The sequence below is a fragment of the Haemaphysalis longicornis genome, unplaced genomic scaffold (assembly GCF_048455015.1).
Source record: "Haemaphysalis longicornis isolate Haplotype H1 unplaced genomic scaffold, Haemaphysalis longicornis Haplotype H1 scaffold_9, whole genome shotgun sequence".
In the NCBI taxonomy this organism is placed as follows: Eukaryota; Metazoa; Arthropoda; class Arachnida; order Ixodida; family Ixodidae; genus Haemaphysalis; species Haemaphysalis longicornis.
In genome coordinates this window covers 23,119,605-23,146,358 of record NW_027526460.1, presented here as the reverse complement: position 1 = coordinate 23,146,358, position 26,754 = coordinate 23,119,605, and the positions used below count along the sequence as shown (strand labels likewise).

Genomic DNA, 26,754 nt, shown 5'->3' with positions numbered 1-26,754 from the left:
TTAAAAGCTGGGAGATTTTGGTGGTTATTTTAGGTTCAGTTTAACGAGAGTATACTGCACTTGTAGCGCTAGAAGAGAGGTTGGCAGCAAATTTAGCAATAATGCTCGGAATGACCAAAACACCAAAAACAAACTCCAGAACAGGATAGGGCCGTTGACTTACACTGGAGGTCACCAAGAAGCAGCTCCGCGAGGGCCAGACGAGAACAGTCGAAGATTCATCCTGTGCTTCTAAGCTTAGCGTGCGACGATTGCATAACGCGCCACATTTCGGCGAAGACGTAGCGGAGACGGTGTAACAACCGCAATGCAGTCTCGAGACGCTCCGTCGTACGAGTCCTCGTAGATTGCCTGCACCATCCTTGGGGCGGTCAAATAAGGAAATTGCGGGTTCGGGATGTTCCGTCGTTGTCGTTGAAGCATGTCCGAGGGCGCCGCCTACCAAGCGCGTCTGCTGCGCCCCGCCGGATGGTCATTGAGTGCTCTCTAGTGACGTTGTGCAGACAGCGACAAGGTTGCCGCTGGCACTGACACGACGTCATCCGAACCTATAAAGACGGAGGCTTACGACTACGGGCTGGATTGCGCACAGCCAAAGCGACGAGGACAAAAGCGAAGGCCGTGTGGGAACATAAAGAAAAAAGGCGGACCTCACGCCTAGGTGTCAATCGACGTAAAGCGAAGCGTTACACTACTGACATTATCACTTATGTTTTTACGGTTTCTGCGTATTTCCTTGTTGTCGGAAACGTCACGCGGAAGAGTAGTATTTTATGTGTCCCAAGCCGACCGCCACGTTAATGATTTGCACGGAGAGACCAAACTGACCTCCGTGCATGAGGCGCTTGATCTTCATGAGTTGTTCCGATTGCCGCTTCATGGGCGTAACGTTGACGACGCTGATCGTCTTTCATGGCCGTCACGCGTCGTTTCCTTACCTCATGGGTTCGAGCCAGCATGCATTCGCTGTTTTGACAGTGAAGATGCTCCCGCTGGCCAGCACGCCGTTTAGGCGCCACCAGTTACAAGCACAGAGAACGTGACACATGGCTTTCCCGCCTCCATACGCTTCCTCAACCCCCCGGGCGTCATTAACGGAGACCAGCGTCATATGGCCTAACATTTCTCGGCGTCCTGCCACCAGTCGCTTCCCCATCGCTGCGGGAACGGCACGAGGAGGCCAGCGTTTTTCAGGGGGGGGGGGCACAGAAGCAGCAGCACCAGCTCTCAGAAATCCGGGAGGAGAGGCAGAGAAATAGTCGCTTTAAAAGCCTTTCAAGCACTCTGGTTACAATGAGGCTGCTAACATGCGCCGTCCAGTGGCTGTTTAGATGCAGTTGGACAGATTGGCCGAAAATGGCCGTAGTCTTGATGAGACGAGTACTGGTCCATTCGTGTTCTGCACGGACGGTTCAAGACAGTACCCTCAGGTGGTGACCAAATAAACCCGGCGGGACATCAAGGCAATGACTTCATGACGTGAACCCACTTCCGGCGCCCCCGCGTGTCTCTTATCACACCGCGTAACATTTGTTTTGGCTGGAGTTTCATCTCTACCATCAAAAAGATGGAATCACGTTGTTATAAGAGTTACACTTCATTCCTTCGTTCCTTCGTAAAACGTTTATTTATTAAAAAAAAGAGGTTAAGGGGAAGGGAAAGAAAGAAAAAGAACGGGTGGGAGGTCCTCCGGTTCCGGCCGACCAAGGGATGCTGCCGCGGCCTTTGCTCGGTTGAGCTGAGGGACTTCGTCAAGCGGGTAGCTGCAGATCAAGCACTCCCATCTCCGTAGAGCACGGTGAATGTGAATGTTGGATTAGGTATTTGGGACATAGCCATAAGATGGGGGTGGGGGGTTGAGTGGAGGTTTTAACACGCCGACGCAGCGCAAGCGATGAGGCGCGCCGTAGTGGAGGGCTCCGGATTAATTGTGACCACCTGGGGATCTTTAACGTGCGCCGAAATCTCGCACACACGGGCGTTTTTGCTTGTCGCCTCCATCAGAAACGCGGCCGCCGCGACCGGGAATCGAAACCGCGACCTCGTGAAGGGGGGGGGGGGGGGGAGGTTCGGGTATGTATTGGCAGGGGGGCTGAAGGTATGGACATGTTGTTAAGGTAGGCCCCATTGAAAAAAGGTGTGTGTTTGGAGTCTTCACTATATGTGGGATTCTGAGGCCCCGTAAATTTGCGGAAACATTTACCACTCCTTTCTAAAGAATGTTGAGTTAAGCGCGAAAGCTTTTTGACTTCAAAAGTGCGTCAGTAGTGCGTCAAAATCTTCGCTCAAAGTGCGTCCAACCTTCACTGAAAGTGCGTCCAATTGATCGTCAAGACATCAACGATCGAAATTGCACACGAAGAATGAACCCATATGAGACGACTTTTCGCGCACTAAGTAAACGCCTCTATAATGATATAAATGTATGCCGATACGTGGTTTATGAGATAAAGGTATGGTGTTGTACTCCTGCTTCATGAACGATGCGTGTATGTCTCATCTAGCACCGTTCCTTTTTAGAGATTTTAAAATAACCGTTTTGACACCATGGAAGCCGGTTGTCGTGATGCGGGTTGTGTTGTAGATGAGGAGGTTAAGTTTAACTGACGGAGAAGAAGTGAGGCACGTGACGTCGGACAAGGACAGACCCTATTCACAGGACAAAATTAGGAAGATACACAAATTAACTATAAACTAATCTAATCAAACGACTAGATGTCCGACAAAACGAAGTTCTTAACTCAAAAGAGTTCCCGCTCACGTCTGGCAGTACTCGGCGTCAGTGAGCTGCGGCGGTACACTTGCTCTGTGTGATGGCTGCAGACTCTGTGTCTCCTTGACGTTGACGCTGGCCGCCGCAAAGTCGGATCGCTCTTTCCCGTGCGCTATAGGCTCGGGGCGCTGCCGCGGTGCAGTTGTCGATGCCGGTGCTCCGGCCGATGGGTGCTCCGTGGACAGTCTCGGCTGAGCTGCCTCGATGTCAACGCGGAAGATGCGGCTCCTGACGGACGTTCCCCGAACGTTCTTGTCCAGCAGGTCGCTCCCCGAACCTCGTTGGTAGTGGTGGTGGCCCGAAAAATGGCGCATACCCACTTAGGGGAATTGGCCTCGTTCCTCCAGCTCTTGTGCCACGACCGTCTGGCTTCCTCGTCCTCCTCGCTTTCTTCCCCAACGCGATCTTTTTTCCTCACCGCAAGCCCACCTCTTCCCCGTCATTTCTATCTGCCGACCCCTGTCCGGTGAGCAGCGCCTCCTCACACCGGGTCTCATGCACGCGCCATGTGTCCATAGATATTATCGGAACTTTTCAGACTACCAACCTGTCTATGGGGAAATGCATTAGTTTTCTGACAGGACGCCATCGGTCCCACTATGAAAGCTGTCGCTTTAAATCGCATCTCTTGCGTGTCCGCACCTGTTGTGCGCATCCAAGAGCCCGCATCCACCATATTTTCCTGTCGGCTGATCTTTTATGCGTTAAATAGGCTGTGCCATAAGCCATGGAACGGGTTTTCATCATGGGTTCATTTAAAGTGACGAGCGTTGGCGTCCTGTACTGGCCAAGGTTCTTTCGGGTGATTGTCTTTTCTTTCCACCTGGAGGCAGGAGCTTTCGATATCTCGCTTGAAGACGTTTTCCTGCTGCAAGCATTTCTGTTTTCAGAAATTTTAAAGACCATAGTGTTTCTTGGGCTACTTAAACGCATAAAAAGTTTGGTCTGTCTGTGTGTGTCTGTCCGTCGAAAAGAATTTATTAAAACTACTTACAGCTGAGACCCGCTGTAGTTACCTACTACACGGGTCGACAGGGCACAAGATGTACACAATGTGCTGCAGAGGAAACGAAGTAAAGATCCCACAAGTTCATACACACACACAAAAAAAAAAAAAACAAGGTCCACCGCACCGAAGGCTCTTTGCAATAATGTCCAAGGCGCAAGGTCAGACTCGATTCAACCATCCGGCTAAAGTTAAACAGAAACTGCGCAATAGTTTTATATACCCACATCGAAATCTAAACGTCTAAGTCCGGTGTTAATGTTCATACCTGTCAACATTGTTAAACAAGAACAAGACATTACGCAAATATAAGGCAGAAAATAAAAAAAAAATGAGTGGTATTCGCACTGTTTCTTTATTTAAAAAATCACAGAAGCTTGGTTTTTGCGATAGCAAATAAAATACTACATCAACAGCAGAAAATTGTCACCTGCTGTGGCCCGCGCTACCTGGCGGCATTTAAAAAAATCAAACGGTAACAGCAACGAAAGGCTTCACTGTATAGGTTCCAAGTTCCACTTGAACGCTTGTGGAGTAGGGCAACATGGTTCTATAAACATTGTAGTACGGTCCCTCAATTCACGCGCTTCTCCGCCGTGCGGCCGCGCTGGCATCGAGACACCAGACTTGGAGCAGTGGAACGTGGTATATTTTAATCGACTTGAGCAAACCTCTAGCGCGTTACCTTGGGAGTAACGAGACGGGCGAGGAATAACATGAGAAGTGAGCGGAAAAGAGGAGGGAGACATTTACTTACCAGGGGGCACCAGTCGACTATCGTCTTTCATCGATATTTGCAACGAAAGGAGCAGATACGCGGCCAATTTTTTTATCCTTATACATATCCCTGGCGTTTCTTTATTGTACGAAAAAGGACATGCAGAGTGTAACGATAAGTTAGTTGTGGCATTAGAACATAAGTTAAATGGCGCGGGAACAATTAAATTGTAAAATGTTCAGAGAATGGTTCTGTGGCAGGATCTGACATCTGTAAACGTTAGTGCGATGTATTTGCGTTACACCCAACAATATCAAGTTTTCCATGCCGTGCCCGAAGCATAAACTGCAGAGAGAAGGAAGCTCGAAATTTCTTGTCTTGTTGAAAGCACCTGGTAAGCAGCTCTTGATTCCGGGAAGCAGGCCTCCGCAATGGTTACGCTTAGCTCCGTCCTTCCAAGACTACGAGAATCTTAGATATCGAGTTAAGTTTGTCACAACTACCGCAGAGCTGCTTTTGTGGGTGATTCCATCACGGTAAAGCACCGAGGCCTAATGTGTGGGTGCTTTGTTGAACGTATTCATGCACGAAACACGAAGAGGCAAATGTTGGTAACAAATTCCATATAACGGACGCAACTTGGCACTGGTTGTCGTTGATTATGTACGGCCACTTAAAACGGGTCTTGAGTATAAGATTATCGAAGACGATGCTTTTTTTTTTTCAGATTGCTTTTGAGTGAAGTGTTGTAGAAACATAAACTTCATGCGAGCCGCCATATTTTTTCCTACAAACTGCAAGTGCTATCAAAGATACTTCACGTCTCATAACTGGTTGGTCTTACCGTGGCCTCCGCGATTTGCTGCCGGCGGCGGCGACGGCGCGCCGCCGGTAGCCGATCGCGGAGGCCACGGTCTTACCGACAGCTCCGATAGCGGGGTCGTCAATTACGGCAACCTTTAGGTCAACATGAGGCTTCGTACACATAGATAAACCTCGCTGGTTTATCAATCGTGTCGCTAAGGTGGTCGCCATGAGAGCAAACATCCTCCCAATGATAGATGCCACGCACCTTAAAGAACCCCTGCAACGCCTTTTACAGGTAATTTTCTGGCCCTACATCGGTTCATGGTGTCGCTAAAATACAGACGCCAAAATAGTTATCGCGATCGGTGCGGAAATAAGCAAGTTATTCAATATTGACATTCACAAATACAAGCAAATGGGGCACTGCCTACGTCACACCCGAGGCCTCCGGATATGACGACGAATCGCGGAGACCCAACATTTTGTATATGCCATTGTATGGATCAAACGAGCCTACATAACGCTTTAGGTCATATTTTTTCCTTAAAGGAAGCATAAAACTTAACCGCGGATAGTAACAAGGGCAGACACTACTGCCCCCTTCGAACGCTTGTCTGCCCTTTCAAGCAGTGTTAGGATGGGTCGCTTTCTATGCTCTCAGCATCACCCAACGTCCGGCGTCTGCGCGCTTCTCTAAAAAGCATGTAAAATCGTCCGTCTACGTTCCATATGACGATGTATATGCTCGGCGGATATCAGCGTCGACGGCAGAAGTGGCGCAATCAGCGAGCATCGCAAAGTGGACGGAAGATTCATCGTTTTCAGTCCGGCTCAAGCGTCTCGACGTTTTGGGCGGGGGTTTCGCACTGGGAAGCTCCGTTCCGTTCACCGAAAAACAATCACATCGTTTTTTTTTTTTTTTCTAGCAGAAATCGGCTGCCATTAGAGAAATTCAACCAGGCTATTTTCGTTGGAAGGCTGTAACAACGGCAGCCGCATTCCTTGGCCTGAGTAGGGGATATTGCGACTGGGCGATAGCTTTGTATGAGTTAAACGAGGGAGCTCAGGCTTAATGTCTTGTGGTGTTAGGATGACGGGGTTTATTTGCACATCGGTTCGGGATAAACAAACGCTATCACTGCCGAATTTCTAAAAAAAAAAAAAAAATTCCCCCGCACCTCCCCGAGGGGGATTGTGAGGATGCAGAAATGCGAACGTCGAACGCAACGTCCTCGGGTACCATGCGGGGAAGGCACCGCACAACCTTCGATACGTCGATGGGCACGTTCACCGCCTGTCCCTTGATTCCAAACAGCCCGTTGCCTCGAGTCAGCCGCCTGATGCTCATGAAGGGGAGTCGAGGCGCGATGAGCCGCTCTTCGACCGGGTTCAGATCGGGAAGATGCGCCGGCCGAGGAGGATAACGGTAGCCAAAACTCACGCAGCCCTCCTCTTCGCAGCTTTGTCTTCTTCTCCTTCTTCTTCTTCAGCGGTTCCCCTACGGGAAGATGGCGATGGTGGTTGAACGCGAAGCTATCTCGTGATGGATTGTTTGGTTGGCCAATCCCTAGGGGCATCATGCCACAATCATCATCAGACGCGCTGCGGACGCCGGCCAAGGGACGCACGACAACCCCCGACTATAATGCATTTCTGCATAAAACAGCAACATACCACACACACACAAAGATGCTCGTGTACACCGAGGTATTGTATGCCAAGCTCTTGCACCTCGCCCCGTTGCTGTAATGGCCGAGTGGTCAACGCATCAGACTGCTTTTGGAGGTTGGTAGTTCGACACGACGGAGACCTCGTTTATTTATTTGGTGAGCATCTTAAGAACATTAAAAAAAAATTCAGTATATGCGACTGTTTCTCGCCCGTCTGTGAATCCACAAGTGGAGTTCACGTCAAGCCTCACGAGCAAGGCCGCGCACACGCTTCACACTTCGAATCACGCGGGGTGAGTCTTCAAGGTGAGTCTTGTTATGAACAGCCTCCGTGCTAAGCGAAGATAGCTCGAAAAGTATGACAGAGTTCAGAAACGTGAGCCTAGAAACACACATCAGCGCAGCGACGGGCAGGTGACTTCGACGGTCTGCGCTTTCCACTCGTCGGCGCGTTGTTGCGATGCCGCCGAACGACGCCGTCAAGAAGCGCGCAAGGCTTTCCAGGGGCGGTATTCTCGAGTTTTGTCCCTTTTGCGTCCCTTTCAAAAGTGTCCCTTTTGGCGAGCCCTGATTGGCTAAAAGCAAACAACCGGAAGTGACGTAACGCAAGCGCAACAAACCTACTGCCAACGCCCATTGCTTAACCGGAAGTACGTTACGATGAAAGGGACTCAAAAGGGACGTTTTCAAAAGGGACAGTTATGAGAATACGGCCCCAGGACAGATAACCGTGGCCGTCAACCTTCCGGAAAGCGGCGTTTTTCGCTGCCTTCAATGCGTCGTCATCGCGGTAAGTGGGAAGCGAGCAGCAGTCGCCCGGTTTTCGAGATAGAGAGAGCAATCTTCTATGTGCTTGTATTTTTAAATTTAAAAACGGAATGAACCTTTCATTTCTGCACGGATCTTGATAATTATTTTTGTGTCTATCTCTGCATGACACGAAGAACAGTCGTAGAACCTGAAAAGTGCCCCAAGGAAAAGCGTTGCAGGGGTCCTGTAAGGGTTCAAGTCGGGGTTTCGCGTTCTGACAGAAAAGTACTCTCTTCCAACTACGGCTTCGGTTGTGGTGTCTTTTTTTTTTTGCGGTGGTCGCGGTGGTGGTGTAATTTGTCGTAATGTTTCGACACGGGCGCCGGTGGAGCAAGGGTTGGCGGGTAAACGCTCACTTGCATGCTCCTCCGCACATCCGCCTGCGATACCAAGGCATTGGACTGGACTAGTTGGTATATGTTAGAAGGGATGAAAAACCAGCGGTGAACACAGGATACACTCAGAAAAAACCGACGGGACAAGCTGGCAAACGGACAAACGGGACAAGCCAGCTTGTCCCGTCGTTTTCTGGTGTGTCCTGTGTTCGGCGCTGCGTTTTCATCCATTCAAACATCCACCTGCGCACATGCCCACCACACTCACGCGTGCACACGCGTCACTAATCCCCCGCCCTGTCCCCTCCCCATAGACATTTCAAACGCCAATAGTTAGAAATGCCACTCTAGTATGGCAGTCATGTTTTGAAGATTCTATTATCTGAGAACTGTCGCCACTGTCGTTGCCAGCGCCGTCGACCTTAGACGCATTACCGCAAAAAATAGGAGAAATACGGAACACATTAGTGCAATTGTGTTCTTCCGTATTCTTTGTTTGGGTCAGCAAATATGCGTGGAAATCAAAAATGCAGAGCATCAGCAGAATTTACAAAACATTGAGCAGCGAAACATGGCTGTTTGGTCCCTCCCATAAGCGACAAGTGCTGCCGATGCGTTTTTCAGCACTAACATCATTTCGCATTCAGTAAAAATGACTCCAGGTACGTTAGATTGATCACACCCTTAGGTAAGCTTCCAGAGGAAAAACGAACAGTCTTATGGCTCTCCAAATTTATTGCAATACCATATCCCTCTTTTTTCTTTAAGGTACGCTGGGCAATTGTTCTTCGTTTGCTCTATGTTATTTTTTTATTTATGTCACAGCTGCCCCGTTTTTTTTTTTTTTTTGTGGGAGAAGGACTGAATTTTATTTTATGCCTAAAACATATTGCACGCTTCCAGTTTCTCGGTGAAAATCAGTCAGCCTCCAAAACAAAGTGAAAGTTACCTCTCTTGTTTGTAACTATTTGTACCACTCGGTCGATAAAAATGCCTGCAGCTGGTTTTGTCCTCTGTGAAAGATCAATCCCGTTACTGGCAATTTGAACTCTACTTTGCAATATCAGTTTCTACGGGACAAGCGAGTCAACACACACAAGGCGCTTTGTGTGTGTTGACTCGCTTGCCCCGTTGTCCCAGCGCTTCAATTCTTTTTCTTCATGTTCTGCCAACAGGCCCAGACCAGCACCCCCGTGTTCTACAGTGAATTATAAGAATCGGCCCGATTACGCAACTTTGTTCGGCGTCTTAAGTGAAAAGATAAGGGCTGCAGAGAGGCACAAAATAAAGCTCAATGAATACACCATGAGGGTTTTTAATTAACGGGACAGATGGCCGTGGAGCAGTTCTGCCAAAGGGGAAACAGCCAACTTGCTAAAGAGCAGAAACTGTGTGCCGGCTTAAGGGGGAGCAGGGGGCAGGGGCAGAAACGCCGCAATTACCTGGTGCTCATGCGGCGTGTTTGAGCTCCTTTGAGGTAATATTTATTTCCTAAGTATAAAACGCACAGTTTCTTGTCCGCTTTCGAGTGGGGCAAACTAGGGTTGAGGAGCGTTGCCCCTATGAGGAACCGCAATGTCAGCAGTCAAGAACAGCAAATGGAATGTGTACGCAGTGCCAATGTGTATGATTCTACAAGTGCTTCCCTCTGAATCAAAGAGGCTAGGTGAGGGGACCCTTTTTAATCACAACTCGAGAGTAAACGCACACCCAACTCCGAGGGCACGCTCACAAGTACACCAGAAGCACTTGTTTCTATTACAATTGAGCCCCCAAAATTGAAACAGAACCTAAGAAGAACAGGCAGGCTAGCCTTACCATGTTTGGCGTTCATATTTCGGGGTCAGTTCAAATAGTAACATTAGCAATCTCGGCCATGAGCCAGTATTAGAAATACTTGTAATATAACGGTTTCCGGTCGACAACGACCTAGTCAACAGAATCCTTATATTAAATTCGCATAGGTGTCTAAAACAGAGGCTCAGAGGAGGTGATAAGGCTGCAAGTCGTCGCGTTGCTATTGTTCTGACAGGTGTCTCTCATGCGTCGCAAGCGTTCGGGAGCAAGTTCATCTCTTTTTCTTTGGATCCCTTCTCTTTACTTCCAGGTTTACTTTTGTGGTCTACCCTGCAAAAGAAAAGATACAACGGGTATTTAAACAGCATACTTTGCTTTCGTCACAACATAGATCTAGATTTATCATCTACATTTGTGCTTCTATTTTTGCCGAAGAAAAAAAAACATCTAGAATTGTTTACAGTCTTACTCGATAAAAGCAACGAAGCACCGTAGAATCAGCGCAGTGGCTGTACCCTCATAACAACTGTCCAGAAGTGCCGAAATAACAGCATCAAAGCGAGGAAATAGCGAACCACACTTATTAAAGCGGCCATGCAGACAAAATGCAAGTTTGGTTCAAAGAGCGCTTTGTTTTGATAATGATGGTGCCAATTTTGACGCAAACTTCAGGCAATGAATTTGAGAAATAAGTGGAACAAATGAAGTCGTGGCGATTTTCCGGCCACTTTATCACCCAGACCTTATGACGTCACAAGGACTTGCTTGTGCGATTGGCGCCCGTCTACCAAAGACAGCAGGAAGAAGCAGGACTGTGCGATTGTATTGGTGTCTCGGGTTCCGTTTGATCGTACCACTCGATTTATAACGTGCAGATAGGATACTGACACTGTATTTTTAGTATTCCCCTATGACGTCCCTGCTGATGTCTTGACGTCTTGTAGCGCGCAATTTGAAACTTGCTTTTAATGTTTACTCCTTTTTTTTGCGGCAAAATAATATTCTTCGGGCCCGGGATGGTGTTGAGTGAGTTACTAAATGCTGCTCCTTTTAAATTACACAAAGGTGAATTTTCTGGCATTATGCACGCTTTTTCGTTGTTAGAAATTATGTTAAATTTGGGCATTTGTTTGATCCACTCAAGTAATTGTCGTACGTAATTTGTGTGTCCAGGATTTGTTTACAGTGAGTTGTGAAATACATCAAGCAACTGGCTGGCGAGCGAGCCCTCGCGTAAACTTCCGAGTTAATGAACTACAATGCTATTTAGTCTCGGCGAGGGTTTCTATCCCGATTGTTGTCCCGTAAGGGCAAGTCTAACGATTCCCCGAAAAGCAAACTGAAGTGGGTATATCAAACTGACCTGTTGAAAGAGAAGAACTTTTGGTTGACGCCAAACTGCTCCGCAGCCTCCATAGTTTGGCTTAGAGGAAAGCCCCTGGTCTCAGGCAGCCAAACCGAAAACGTGCCGCCCAGGGTGGCTAGCATGGCTATCACTACGAATGGTATCCACCGGCCGTACTTGCCCTATATAAATAAAGAAAAAAAGGAGCAAAGAGTAGACCATTAATTATTACACGAAAATGTCCCCTTGAGGACACCAATGTTAGCATGTTCAGCTGCAAGTGCATTGTTTTCCAAAATAACTTTAGTAGGTTTAACTGTAGGTGCTATGTCTTTCAAATTAAAAAAAAAAATAAACAACGTATACAAAACTATTTTGTTTCCTCACGATGTTAGCATGAGCTTTGCCTAGATTTGCAGTTGCCAGGTTTTGTGAGATTTCCATTGTTCCGTTCCGTTGGTTTTCCAAAAGAATGAAGCTCTTTTACACCTGCTTTATCTAAAGCAGAAGGTCTTCACACAAGTTAGAGGTAAGACCGAACATTCCTCTGATTTCAGTAATTAGAAGCGATAATAAGAGTCTCCAGCAGCGATGACCAAGTCAGATTACGATACAATCTGAGACAATGCTGAAGAAGCTTCTGCACGTTTTTACTAACACCAGGCCTGAAAGCTTTGAGTACAGTATTTGTGTGGATGGAGGAGGGGCACTCGATTAACATAGGCATATTATACGAAACTACAAGTAAATCCACGGCGTGTAAATCCTACAGCGCGGGAGATAGTGTGTAGATATTATTTCCCTGAGTGCAAGCAGCCGCTTGAGATAGTGGCGAAGCGGCTATTAGAAGAAAATATGCGCGCGGACAAAATTGCTTGTGCCATTTTTTTTTTTGCAAACACTCTTACGTCATTTCCAATCAAGCTGGGACATCTGCTGTTCCGTTATGATATTTCACACGGGGCGAGCGAGATGTCAACATTGTGAGCGCAATGCCAACCTTGACCCCGTCAAAATCACCCACTCATTCTATCTAAAATTTTCTACTACGTTCGAATTTCGCACAAACATCTGCGGCCGTACCCACTTGTCTATTTATAAAGCGCATAATGTTCGCCCATCAAGCATGCCCCCGACTATGTTTGACAGAGTGCAAACAGCCTCGTCTTCCATCGGTACCAAAAGCGTTTGCGACAATTCACGGGAGGGCGAAACATTTTGTTTTGGCTAACATTCAGGGCGGAACGTGCTACACAGGGCCATCTGCGGACACAGACACAAAAGTCCTGGGACAGTTAAGCACATCTTACGGGTTGAGAACGCGCAAGCATGAATGTCCAGTCGCACGCCCGAGACGCCTTGCTTCCGCCTCGTGTTGAATGGCTGTAATCTTGCCGCTTGGGACAGCTTGCTTCGCGATTCGTTTGAACGCTTTCGCATGGCTTCGATCTGTTTCTTGCGCGTTGCGGCGCTGCTCGTTACTCCCGACGCGTGCAGGGAGTGTTGACGATGATGGTGGTTTTCGCTGTTTGTCTGTCCGCTCGTCTGACTGCGCTCTCCGCTCTCTACATATGCGCTCTACTGGCGGGGACAATGCCCCCTCGCAACTGCCGAGTTTGCGGTCGCTATTTGGAAATCCCCTTGCCATGGAACGCTTTCACTTTAAAAACACCCTTCACCTAAAAAAAAAAACATTTTAATTCGGTTTCGAAATTCACAGGCAAGTGCGGTGACGAATTTTAGTGTTGAACACATACGATAACGCGAGAGCTTCATGCCGAGTTAAAGCTCCACCAAGCGAGTGGATGGTGCGGAATGTATTTTCAAATTGCTCACAGAAGCGATGTAACCCTCTGCAGGTTCCAGCCCGAAGAAAATGACCACGGCCTTATTTTTCTACGCACGTGCTGTGTTTACTGAAAAACAAAGTGGCTGTTCTGAAGGAGCTTTAGGTCCCGCTGAATGGCAACTTTTAAAAACGCGAAGTAGCTCAAAGAATAATCATCATTCCGGGTAAGCATTAGCTGATAAGCAAGTGGCATGCTGTTGCAGCTTTTTTCACGCCGTACTGAAATAAAGGTGCCATGAAGACAAAATACAAGTTGGGTTCATAAAAAGACTGTTTTTTCAGATAACAATGACAGCAATTTTATCGCAACTTCGAACAAAGAATGGAGATAATAAGGAAAACATGTGAAGCAGTAGCGACTATCTGGCCACTTTCCGGATATTTATCTATGACGTCATCGAATCTCGTTTGTTTGATTGGCGGCCGCCAAGAAGCATGACTGGGAGACTGTAGCGGACCTCCCTTATTCGTTTAATCGTATCACTGGAATGCTATTGTGCAGCTAACGCACTGATAATTATGCTTTATTGCTGTACATCCCTCCTTCCCATATCACGTCACGAAATGTTACAATTTTGCAGTACCTATTCTTTACGTTTTTGGGGGTCAAAAGACATCTTTCGTGGCTGGAAAGGTGCTTGAGGAGCTGAAGGCCAGCTCTTTCAAAGTAAACACATTTGTATTTTGTCTTCATAGGCCCTTTAGGTGAGCAACCCTTTGTTACGACGCTATTTTTTCGCTTTCTTGGGCTCATGTGACGTACGAGGAAGATGATGTAGGGTATGGCGACGGTGAGCGTGGAGGCGACCGAAGAAGAGGCCCCGAGTGCGAACGACCGCACCGGGGTCGGCATGACCTCGGAGGCCTGCTGGTACACGACCATGGCTGAGGCCGTGCAGCTGAACTTGGCCAGCATGAGGAGCACCACTCCGGTCACGGCAGAGTCTGCAAAGGGGGCGAAGCGGGGCACCAAACACTCAAGGACGGAAGAGCGGCAGCAAGCGATGCAGCCACCGATACGTACTCCGCAAACAAGGCCGCTTCAAACACAGCGACGCGCGAGTAGAGAGAGGTCTGGTTGCGCGTCTCCCCTTGGAGCTATCGCGTTATCGGGAGTGAAATCGCACTGATAGAGTGTTGCCCATTGTTGTACAGGAGGACCTTGGTGTCGAGTCGGCGTTGCTGCCACGCTGCTGATATGCTTCGTTGTGTAGCAGCGCTACGCTGGGAATATCTTTCCTTGCATCTAGAATCGAAGTGGTGCGATTAGATGGTCGGTGGATCTTACGTAATGTAGTTTATCGCTGCTCTTTCGGGATCTGTTACGAAACGCGGGTGCGCGGAATTGCAAATACGACCTCATCATACACCTGAATGCGGAGACATTAGTGTCCCATTGCCAAGCGTGTCCTCTGGTTATGATAATCAGTTTTTTTCTTTATACAGTTTCCTTCCTTTACACGTTGACAACCTATTTTCCCCTCTCCCTTTTTCCCACTGAGGTCGTGGACCACCATTTTTGTAGTTCAGCTTCTTCAACTCAATTCGCACCACCCACGCGCCATCTGTCGGGACAGCGGCGTACGATCACTGGTGTCAGCGGAAACCACACGATGGCGCCATTGTTGCGCTACAAGCAACACTGAAATTTTGTGGAGACGTACTGTTAATCATTTGATTTCTACTTCTATATTAGTATGCTCTAATTTATCATGTACGTTCCATAGATGTCCCTAGTACACTTTTTTAATTCGAAGGCCACAACAAATCCACAAGGTCCAGCTTTAGTCAGTTAAAGCGACAGATACACCTGAGTGTTGGGGCGTGCGTTCGTCTCGCATTCTTGAGAGACGCGGTTGGAATAGCAGACGCAAACTGACCCAATTTTATTTTCAACCTAATTACTTTACCTTGTTTATAAAAATTTCAATAAGCCTCTTTTCGTCAATATCCGCATTCCTTCACCCGTTTTTGATTCTTTGAGCGGTCGGAGATATTTTGTGGGCCATGTCTCGGCCACGACTGTGGCACTTCGGCGTACGGAGTCAGTAATTTTGCATTTGTATTGTGACATGTATGAACTGTGTCATCACGGCTAGCAGCTGCGAAAATACTGGTAGCATTGGTAGCAAATACGTACTGCTCCGAAAACGCGTTTTTCGCAAAGGAATAGTCCTGCTCTGAAACCGGGTCTAAAAAAAGCGAATCCAAAAAGTATACGTTGAAAACCCGGGGTTCACGGAGACAAGTCTCTCACACACACACAAAAAAAAGAAAAAGCCAAAAAGGGAGCGCCAAAAATTCAGCTCCAATAAACTTGTCGGGGGAACTTGAACTGTGCAGGGCACTGTTATGACTGGCCTCGCGGGAACCTGGCTGACGGGGCCTATTTTAGAAGGACGGGTGCTACGAGCCGTGAGGTGCGCCCGGGGCCCTTTTGTCCCCTCCGCGGACCTGCCTTCCCCAATTACGGCGGTGACAAGGCGCGCGCGACAGGAAGTAGGGAAGTGGCAGCCTCGCTCTACTCCCCAAGCCAGCCTGACCCTTTTGGTAGACGCCGTGCGAAGTGTCGCCTGCCTCTCCCTGGCTTATCTCCCTCCTTGGGGGCCCTTTGGAGCCGCCGTCTGCGAGGCACGAACCACGCGCACTTCGGATCGAACTTGTGTACGTGAGTAACGTGGCGTCCTGATTGGACGCCGGTGCAGGAAAGAAGGACTCCCAAAAGAGGCTACTTTAGCTTCTGCACGCTCTGATGAGGTCTGCGTCGTCCGGATTGAGACGCTCCCCAAGCAACTCCGCCTTAATCGGCTTGTATAAATCCTTCGCCCCTCACAATGCTACTTTAAAGCCCAGATGCCAGCAAGGCCCTGTCGACATGACAGATACTGCGTTACCATTGCCCTTGTGAAGCAAGTGCAGCTAAATAGACTGCCTCGATGCGCGCGCCCCCGCTCGATGCGCGCGCCCCCGCTTAGAGTGGTGTCAGCTTTTGAAAGGGCAGGTGCCGCCTCGGCGGCCTTGGCGGCAGCGTGGCCGCCATTTTGACTCCTCCGGCCGGGCTCCGGCGCTTGGTGTGCATGTTGTTGCTCGCTCGATGCTCGTTCCCCATGCCCTTGTGCTGCGGGCCGCAGGGCAAAAATCATTCTAGGAATGGCTAAAAACTCTAGCACGTGCCCAGGGGATCGAAAAGAAGGCTTCTTTGGACACCGAAAATCAAGCGCGACAAGCGGCATTCCACCAAAGCCTCATCCATTTGTATTGTAAGTAAACTTTTTTTTTGAGCCCTTTATAAGTCTCGCCCCACAAACCTGTTTTTTCGTCAGCTAATTGTTTTTATTCGCATAAATTTTCAGTTCAAAGGTTTAAAGCATTACCCTAACAGCAGGCAAGGTCCATTGCCGCGCTCATTGAAACGGCTCACGGGAAAACGCCCGTGAAATCAGATGATTAAAATTTTCCCGTGGAGCTAACCTCTCCAATGAATACATATTTCTCTCTGTCTCGCACAGTTCTTGCCGGGGATCATACAGAGCGCATAAATGAGGTCTTGGTTAAATGACAAGGACGTACATTCATGGTTATTTTTCCAGTCTGCTGAAAGCCAATTGAAATTTTCTTTGCAGGCTTGCTTTGAACCAAACTACTATGAATGAAACTGCGGGATGGCTGGGAAAGGCTGAAACCGAATGCAGTCATGAAGATAACAGCGAGTCAGCGACAGTCCTCAGCAAGTTCTCCATGTAATGTTGTATTTGTAAAATTTCTTCTGTAGGCGCAGCATTTGTGTACACAAATAAATCACATGTTCACTGGAATTGCCGGGTTTTGTTTCGTAAAAGTAGAGTGACAGTATGGAGATGTGATGTGTTCAGGCATGCCCGTAAAGTATCTTCTGTAAATGGTCAAGTGGGGGATGGGTATCAATATCAGATAATAATAAGGGAAAAACAGGTGTTTATATACCACAAAAAATTTAAATATGTGAATAATTTCCGCAAGAATACTAATAAAGTAGTTCACATTTCATCTTACCAGCATATTTACACAGTACTGCCGCCCGGCACCTTATTCCTTGGGCGGGCGGCGGGATTAATCGGGCGCTTCTTCTGCGTGCAAGGCAATTATGCCAGTTTTAGAAAATTATAAATTGTTTGTAAACATTGTTTTTAAGCCCTAGCTAGCTCCACAATACTGAAATTTTTACGTTGAGGTACATGTACGGCTGCTGGCAGCATGTATATAAGTGCTTTAAACGATGGGTAGCAAAGTAGTTTTTACAAAGAAAATAGGTAAAGGTTTAGACTTATCGAACGTCTGTCGTTTCCCGCCTAAGGAAGATGATTCGTTTTTAATATATCGAAGTCTTCGTCAACCACTGACGCCTAACACAGGCACAGGCCATTAGCTTACAAGGCATAGTTCGTTCCTTTGATTAGAATTTAGGCAACAACAGCACTAAGTGCTGGCTAAGCTTCGCAAAATAGAAAAGCTTGCGAACGTGCGCTTGTTCATGAACGTATCGTGCACCGCAAATGGTCGCGCGCTTCGCATGCTACCCAGCTGAGGCGGGAGGCGTAATGGCGGATGCCGTAGCAGACGACGCGGCTGTCCTCACCCTCAGCGGAGCGCGCGAGCATCAAGGCACCCTACAGCTAAAAGGCAGTCCTTAATTTTGTTTAGTACGTGAGGACGCGGAAAGAGAGGCGGCAAAACAGGACTCCAGTTGAGCACAGAACATCCTGCTCTCTTCGAGGCCAACTTCACTGAAGTATCATTAACGGCCAAAATAACATTGATCTTACGTTGAAAATTTCAATCGCCGCTGTTACGCCAGATAAAAGAAACTTATTGTACATGCACGTTAGCGTCGAAACACGGGGCAATTCGTTTTCAGGTGTGTTGGTTAGAAGTGTGCTCTAATTTCCCTCCACCTTAGTTAATTAAAGTGCATCGTTCGAACACTTACGCAGGCTGCTCTCCGGTTTGTGGGTTCGGGTGAGAGGCCGATGCGACACGTAAAGTTATCGTTAGTACCCCTAGGAACCGATGACGTTTTTAAGAAAGGGTGCTTATGTTTGCTGTGCACGATACCGAGATTCCGCCTGCTTTAGGCTGCTCAAAGCTCCCAATCTCTACACTAAGTAAACACTTTGCTGTCCCTGGCGTGTGGTTCAAGCCATTGTGCTTTGGAATAGCATGTGTTCGCAGATCGTTAATTCCTGTAGAGTCGCACAGCGCACAGCGGCTCCTTTAAAAAAGTAATGGTGCTGCGAACGTTTACGACAGTCCAATAGGTGTGTCGTACCATTCATTTCAGAGGTTCCATAATTAGCGCCGTGCCAGTCAACACAAACACGAACGAGTGTGTGCAGTGGACGATCGAGTGCGCATACCTGCGGGGGCGAGGCAGAAGGCGACGCACGAGGTGCTCACTAGGCACTGGAAGAAGACGTTCATCCAGCGGCGGCCCAGCTTCTCCATGGCCCACCAGGAGACCACGCAGGCCGGGAACTCCACGAGGCCCAGCAGGAAGAAGTTGAGGAACTCGTTGCCGCTCATGTTGGTCACGTTGATACTCATGCCGTAGTATGCGGCAGAGTTGGCCACCCTGGAAGATGTGCGCCCGTGGCGAAGGGCGAGAGAGAGTCACCGAACGCTTCGATAGTCAGGGAGGTTTCTTGAACAATGAACGGCTGATGTTTGTGCGGAAGCGTCAAGTGGCCAATTGAGCGAAAAAGCCGGTGTCGCCGTCAAAAGCCGCGAAAAAACTTCTCGTCAGGTGTTGTATAGCGCGAGCTCAAGCTCGGCACTAGCGGAAGGTGGCCGTCCACGCAAGTCCACCGCGAGTTAAAGGGACACTAAAGGGTTGGAACAAGTTGGCCTGTATCGGTAGATTATGGTGGCGAGAATCTAAATACCCATTACTTCATGTTCCCATTAACCGGCGGCATAAACGAGCAGCGCCACAACGCGTAGGGTGAAAATCGATGCCATTCGAAAGCGCAATGCGGAAGCGGATTGCGAAGTATTTGTCATCTCAAGCGGCAAGAGGACGAAGCCTTTCCAGAACTCGACGCGTAAGCAAAGCGTCTCGGGCATTTGATCGGGCACTAACTTCCGCATACACAGCCCCTATGTAGTGCTTGGTTGTACCCGGGGAATGCATTTTATTTAAAAACCTACGCATTAAAACGTTTCGCTCCACATGAGTTGAAGTGTTCCGAAGGGCCCTCTGGCGCTTCACCTCGTGAGGTTCGCTTCCTTTATGCCGCAGGTTCCTGTGGTTAAGGCAGTCTCGTTTCGTAACGTCATCTTGAGGTTTGGGGTTAAGACGCGCTTTCCAATTTTAAATATTCCTAGATAACATTTCTGCATTTCTTATACCTCCCTTGCAAAGGAAAAACAAAAGTCACCCACCAGAACTGCAGCCTTGCGGCTGGAAGAATCAACGAGCCCAGGTAACCCAATTGCACCTTTTACCTATTACCCATAACCAGCCACACTGGGGAACTTTTAGTTTCACGATGGCCTGAATTTTCAACTTCTGCATTCCTTCTTTCCCGTGCGTTATTTCGACGGTACAGCTGGCGCTTTCGAAATAGTGACCACGGCAACTTACGGAACGTTACTGACTCAAGAAGTCACGAAATGCGATGTTCTCGAAGGTCGGCATATACTAGAACAGTACAAATGAGTTCTTTTGAAGAGGGGGGTGGAGGGGCTTCTGCGTTATGCGTTTATTTAGGTAGTTTCTGGAAGCGTCGTGGCAGTCATTAATGACATTTAGATATTCTTCGCCCGTTGTGGCGGGGAAGGCAATCTCTTGAGCTTCTTTTGGTGGAATTGGTGAAGGCAGTCGCTGCAGTGAACTGTGTTCCCTGGGAGGGGGAGGGGGCAGGTTATGTTACGCTCCGGGTCTACTCTTGGGCTATAAGGTACGTGGGCCGTAGTGAAGGGCTGCGGTTTAATTGAGACCGCCTGGGGATCTCTTACGCGCGCTTTCGAACCACGGGTGTTTTCGTCCTTCGCTTCTGTCAGAAAAACGGTCCCAGCGGACGGAATCGAACCCGTGTCCTCAGGCTTAGCAGCACAGTGACTGGGCGTTCCTGGAGTGTACAGCAGCACCAGTAATAATGTACTAAGGCCAAAGCTTTACATGTCTTATTGGACGGTGACGTTGAATGACACAGGCGTCCACACAAACGCTGCAAAAACTCATGGAAGGCAAGAAGCGGGCCAAAGAGTGCCAGCCGTGTATGCGAGACGATTAGTGATTACTAAACTTAATTAAGAATTGAGTAGGGAGTGATAGTAATGGTTTGTAAGGTGTTATAAGATGGATGAAGATGGAGTAAGATGAAATAATTATTTATTACTGATTGAGAGTAATGGCTAGCAAGGGGAATGGGATACGTTAGGATAGTTTAAGGTGGAGTAGGATGAACTAAGATGAATTAGTGGTTAACATAGGAAAAAGGGGATTATGACGGGATTAAGAGAAGAATAAAATGAATTAAAATGGATTAAGAATGGGGATTCGAAAAGATTAGGGCGAATTAGGATATATTAAGGTGATTGAGATGAATTAGGGTTGATTAAGGACGGTAAAATAGCCTGGCGGTGATGTGGACGGGTCGACGTGTGTGTACAAGATACCCGTCACAATAGTACCAGACATTTGCCGTCAAAGCAGACTTAAGTGACGTTAACCATTTTGTTCCACCGTATAAAGGGTTTCACAAAATACTGAGTGACAGCTGGGACAGTCGACTTACCAGCTTAGTACGATTATCAGAAATCTATTGCGAATCCGCGGCATTCGAATGAGGTCCAATGTAGAGCTCTCCGCGACCATCTTTTCTTCGAAAAGTTTCCTTTGAACACACTAGAAAAAAAAAAATAAGAATCAAAATCAGCGTAAGCCGTTGAAAAATCGATATGAAACCAGTTTTTTATTGCTTCTGATTTGTTATTCGTTGGCCATTTTCCCATTTACCGGATCGTAAATATTGAAGGACGCGGCCCAGTACATTTCCGCCGGTGACACGGAGTGGCCATTATTATTCACAAGCCCTTTTCGACCATGCAACAACTGCAAAAGGGAGGAATATGAAATTGTGCGGGGGTAGTTTAGTTATGTCTAGCGTACCAGGATGTTGAGATGTAGTCCTTCCGCAGAAAATTGACATTATCTAGCCGCGTTTTGTTTACGATTTCTTTTAACGCTTCGATTTAGAGCGGTTTGCATTCGTGACTCAGGACATTCAATACACGAACCTTATTCTTACTTCAAGCTCCAGCCCTTTATTTCAGTATTACACATGGTTCTCTAAATGTCTTAGCCCTCCACCCCCTTCGCGCAGAGGTCCATCGCATTTATCCAGTTATCAGGAAAGGTCGTGCTTTGCTGTGTACATTTTTCCTTGTAGTAGAACCAGCGAGTCCAGCAGAAGGCAGACGTGTATATAATATAAGTACTACTAGGTTGCAAATCAATATTGTTATCATTGAAAAATGTCCCTCCATTTACACTCCAAGCTAAAAAAAAAGGAAGAAGAATGCTCGAAGGAAGAACGAGCAAGCAGAAGGGCACCGGCGGGAGATTGCGAGCCATGCTCGGTTAGCCACTTACTTCCAAATCAGTCGCCAGGTTCTTGGGCGGTTGGACGCCGTTTGTCTTGGCGATGCGTGTGAGCACGTCCACAGCTTCGCTGAAGCGGTTGCGCGATAAGAGCCAGCGTGGAGACTCCGGGAGCAGCCTGCAGCGCAGACACGAAGCGGGCGCATTGCAGGAGCCGTAGAAAATGTAACACTCTGACTTGACTAGCGATCAAAAACTTTTTTCTGCGTGTTTGCAACTCTTCTGCAGCTTTTAAATAAAGCTTTCCTGCAAAAAAAGATGTCCTTAGCGAATTTATTTTTATGTAAAAGGTCCGCACCAAGAGCTGGGGCATCGAACTGAACACCTGGTTTCGCGCTAAGACCTCGTTGTTCGTGGAGTATTAGCCCAACAAGGTGACGTCGGGTATTTGTTTTTAGCTTAATGTCAGAATACTTCTCTGCGGCAGCTCTCCACGCTCTGTTGTGGAGTAATTTTCTCAGGGTCTGTAGCATGATGGCCTAGCGTCAACTCCAATGACAGACACACTGCAGCTGTTTGATGCACCATGTGCCAACGGGTTTCTTTAGCCATGCAAACACGAGCCAGCCCCCAAGCGGGCTGGGAAGCGCCCACAGCCGTTTATCACGGAAAGGCTTCATTGCTCTGGTATGTAGCCGGGAGAACTGAAGGTGAATAGAAAGTGATTGAGGATCAAAACAACAGAGTGGATCAGGTACGCCTTGACAGTCAGTTGATCGAGAAAGCCGAAATTGCGGCCCTACCAAAGTGAGCTATAAAGTCCCTAGTAATGCTTACTTCCAGTAGAGCGAATTTAAGGCTGCGGAGCAGGCGCAGATGAGCCCGAGGAGAACCCAGGTACGGGTCATGTACGCCACCAGGGGAAGAAGGCACAGGCCAACCGTCCACGACATCCATGCGACACCCAGCATCGCCGTCCGCTGCTTGGGACCTACTAGCTCCAGCACTGCACAGTAATTAATTTAAGTAAGTAATTAGGTAAGTAAGCAATGAGTAATACAGTCGGTCGTAGCAGTCAGTCAGTTGTTCTCTTGACTTTATATGGAGACTAGGTGAATGAAACACAGAATATCACCAGGTTCCAGTCTTCATTTATTTAATTTTAAGCGCCCATTCTCCTAAAAGATGGCGCAATCAGCCTGAAGCTCCAAATTAGTGTCAGTGTTATTACCTCGTATTCTTCAAAGGCTCTCGGAACTGCTCGTATAAAGCGAAGGTTTGGTGGACTTCTTACCGCTGTGGGCTTGAGCGCCTGAAGCGTGGGGTTGTCATTGTAATGAACACGTGTCTCTTCTTCTACGTGTTAGACTTATTGACCATCCTGAACTATATCACACGTGTTGTGTGACAAACACAAATGAACGTATACTTGATCACCTCTATCAGAAATACGGCTGCGGGCAGCCTTGTATCAAAACACGGCTTCCCGCTTCATTATGTGCTCGCACTCGTCATACCAAAGTGTATCAGCATTAAAACTCTTTATTAATCTTCAAGACCATAGCACCTGTCGTAAATACTTCCGTGTGATTTTTGTTTCACTCGCTGTTATTAGGGTGATACATCTTTTTCGTGTGCTCATATTTTTCCAACCCATTATGTGTCCAACCGCACTGACGATGAACGTGAAGTGCCTCACATTTTCGCGAGAACCAAAAAGTATCGAAATTCCCTTTCGTGTTGTAGGCAAACTGTTGGAACGAGCTACCCCGGGAGATTGTGACAATAAAGGACCCGTTTGCCATCCAATCTGCCTTGCGCACATGTAGTGATGTGCTAAATTTCAACTGATACTTCTTCTGAGCCCTGTGTTATATATATTTTTACCAGTGTAATGTTAAAAACCCAATGACTACGTGGGCTCTTTTTAATTGAACTATGTGCTGCAAATGTGAAATGCACCGTGTATTTTCTCCCTATCGCTTTTCTTCTTGTTTTTTTTTTCCGAAATTTGTTTTAAAAGATGTGTCTGCCAACTGTGTGCGGTCTTTATTACAAGTGTTGACGTATACCTTGTATAGATATTATCCCCACCCCCAATGTAATGTCTCTCAAACAAACAAACAAACAAACAAACAGACGCATAGACAGACAGACAAACGCAGAAATAAATAAATAAATAAATAAATAAATAAATAAATAAATAAATAAATAAATAAATAAATAAATAAATAAATAAATAAATAAATAAATAAATAAATAAATAAATAAATAAATAAATAAATAAATAAATAAATAAATAAATAAATAAATAAATAAATAAATAAATAAATAAATAAATAAATAAATAAATAAATAAATAAATAAATAAATAAATAAGAACACTGACGCCGCAGTCTGAGGTGCAGCCCAAGGGCTGGCGGTGCTAAGCAGGGCACAGCTACGACGACAAAAGCGGAGACCACCTAATCAGAAGCGCTCACGTATGATGTAGGGCAGCTGGAATATCTGGGGCATCATGGTGGCGTTGATGAACCTCAGGACGACGAACGCGGTGAAGCTGGTCGCCAGGACGGAAGAGATGCCGAACACCACGGCTATCGCCACGGTTATGAAGAAGGCCCGCCGGCGACCAATCCTGGGAAGTCGCCAAAAATGACGGTGAAGTGAGAAAAAAGCTACACGTCACAAAGTCAGATATCATCATCTTACTTATCTGAGAGTGCCCCAAAGAGAATCGTTCCTAGAGCGCTTCCCACGGTCGTAATCGTGAAGACTAGGCTTGGAAGGTAGCTCTGCTCGCAGACTAAGTCCCACTGCAAAGACATCGACACTGTTTCTGCAGACTCCGGGAAGTCTTGGGACAGAACGTCTTCATAGACGGAGAGGGGGGAGGTAATGTAGTGAACACGTGATCAGCTAATAAATCACATGCAACCCTTCCACCTGCCTACCCAGGAAGTTAAAATCGTCATGGTTTAATTTTGATGCTGCCATCGAGCCTAAATTTTGGTGTTGTGTTTTTATCACCAATTCACAGCTCCGGACACAAGGCTGTTAGTCGGCGCAGAACCACTGCTCTTTCAGGATACATGAATTTTGAAAAAGTAAAAATGCGTGCGCATCTATGCCTCGGCGAAAAACGTACCGCACACAGGCCCACGCAACCACAATGAGGGCGCATAATGCTTATCGGGTGCGTACGGTAGTATGCCCCGGCCTAACCTCCCCCATAGGTTTAAATTGCGCAACTCAGTTGGAGGAAAAAAGGAGAAAATGAAAATGACGAAATGTAACCAGCCTATCCGTGCTGGGCAGCAGAGGGGGGGACGCGGGTAGCCTCTAGCTGACGCTATGCTTAAAGCAGAGGTTTGAGGCCTAACTTCATCAACCGGCGCCCACAGCTTGATGTAAAGTATTTGAAGTTGCTTGGCACATGCCTTTGTCTAGGTATACAATGAGTAAGACATACAATAAAAATAAGACGTAAAGTAGAATAATTCAGAATCACGCTGCAGAACCGATATTCAGCTCTTACCGAGGAAGCCGAGCTTACGACACGGGAAGCCAGCGACAACCTTACACGCATTATCACCGAGTGTGCAGTAGAAGTCGGGGGCACGATGGCTAGACGGGATACTGTTAAACTTCCCCAGGAGACGAAAGATCTAATTAGGAAACGGCAAACCATGACAATCTCCTCCCCAGCAGACAGAATTGAACTAGCGGAGCTTTCGAAGTTAATCAATAAGCGTTAGACAGCTGACATACGGAAGTATAATATGGAGAGGATCGAATACGCTGTAAAGAACGGAGGTAGCCTGAAAGCAGTGAAGAGGCGTATTGGCGTGGGGAACAATCAGATGTATGCACTTAAAAATAAGCAAGGCAATGCCATCACAAATAGGGATAAAATAGTCACCGTGGCCGAAGAGTTCTATAGGGATCTGTGTAGTGGCCGGGACATCCAGGATAATGCCGAACGAGAAAGTAGTTCAGAGGAGATAGACATCCCACCAGTAACGACCGAAGAAGTAAGGAAGGCTTTGAAAGAAATAAAAGGGGGCAAAGCACCTGGTGAGGATCAGATAACAGCAGACCTCTTGAAGGATGGCGGAGAAATTGTACTTGAAAAACTGGCAAACCTGTATACGCAATGCCTAATGACCGCAAGTGTACCGGAATCTTAGAAGAACGCGAGCACCACCCTAATACATAAGAAAGGTGACATAAAGGACTTGAAAAAATTACAGGCCGATCAGCTTACTGTCAGTCGTCTACAAGGTACTTACCAAGGTAATCGATAACAGAATTTCTGCAACCTTATATTTCAGTCAACCTAAGGAACAAGCAGGATTCCGTAAAGGTTATTCAACAATGGACCATATTCACACGATCAATCAGGTGATGGAGAAGTACGCTGAGTATACTGAACCCCTATGTATAGCCATCATAGATTATGAGAAAGCATTTGACATGCAGAAAACCACAGTAATGATCAATAACCCCGGGACAGCACATCAGTTTGGGATAGGGGGCGAGGTGGTGGAAGATTGCGACCCCGGATCCCAACCATGAGGCAGAGATAATTAGAAGGATCAGAATGGGGTGGAGTGCATGCGGCAGGCATTCTCAGATAATGAATAGCAGCCTACCATTGTCCCTGAAGAAGAAAGTGTATGACAGCTGCATCTTACCGGCGCTCACCTACGGGGCAGAAACTTGGAGGCTCACTAAGAGGCTTCAACTTAAATTGAGAACGACTCAGGGCGCAATGGAGCGGAAAATGATAAGTGTAACATTGAGGGACAAGAAGAGAGCGGAGTGGGTCAGGGAACAAACGCGTGTTAAGGACATATTAGTAGAAATTAAGAAGAAGAAATAGACGTGAGCAGGGCATGTAATGCGAAGGCAAGATAACCGTTGGTCATTAAGGGTAACAGAGTGGATCCCTAGAGAAGGCAAGCGTTGCAGGGGGCTGCAGAAAGTTAGATGGGCAGATGAGATCAAGAAGTTTGCGGGGATAAATTGGTCACAGTTGGCACAGGACCGGGGTAATTGGA

At 47.3% G+C, this 26,754-nt stretch overlaps 3 protein-coding genes across 3 annotated transcripts in view; 1 reads left to right on the top strand and 2 right to left on the bottom strand.

Moving 5' to 3' along the window:
- Positions 1-358, bottom strand: part of LOC144152351 (uncharacterized) — a 72,201-nt gene extending 71,843 nt beyond the window's left edge. Inside the window, 1 exon segment of the mRNA XM_077683619.1 lies at positions 164-358. The gene's annotated coding sequence lies outside the window, so the exon portion shown is untranslated.
- Positions 1-26,754, top strand: part of LOC144152472 (solute carrier family 2, facilitated glucose transporter member 8-like) — a 285,436-nt gene that overhangs the window by 170,413 nt on the left and 88,269 nt on the right. The window lies entirely within an intron of this gene.
- LOC144152474 (organic cation transporter protein-like) overlaps positions 10,011-26,754 on the bottom strand; it is a 47,366-nt gene continuing 30,622 nt past the window's right edge. Inside the window, exons 3-10 of the mRNA XM_077683746.1 lie at positions 24,175-24,329; positions 22,529-22,697; positions 21,743-21,869; positions 20,886-20,995; positions 18,504-18,718; positions 13,874-14,055; positions 11,280-11,443; positions 10,011-10,246 (exon numbers count right to left, since the gene is read on the bottom strand). Coding sequence (XP_077539872.1) covers positions 10,159-10,246; positions 11,280-11,443; positions 13,874-14,055; positions 18,504-18,718; positions 20,886-20,995; positions 21,743-21,869; positions 22,529-22,697; positions 24,175-24,329 — 1,210 coding nt within the window. The 3' untranslated portion in view covers positions 10,011-10,158. The remainder of the gene's footprint in view (positions 10,247-11,279; positions 11,444-13,873; positions 14,056-18,503; positions 18,719-20,885; positions 20,996-21,742; positions 21,870-22,528; positions 22,698-24,174; positions 24,330-26,754) is intronic.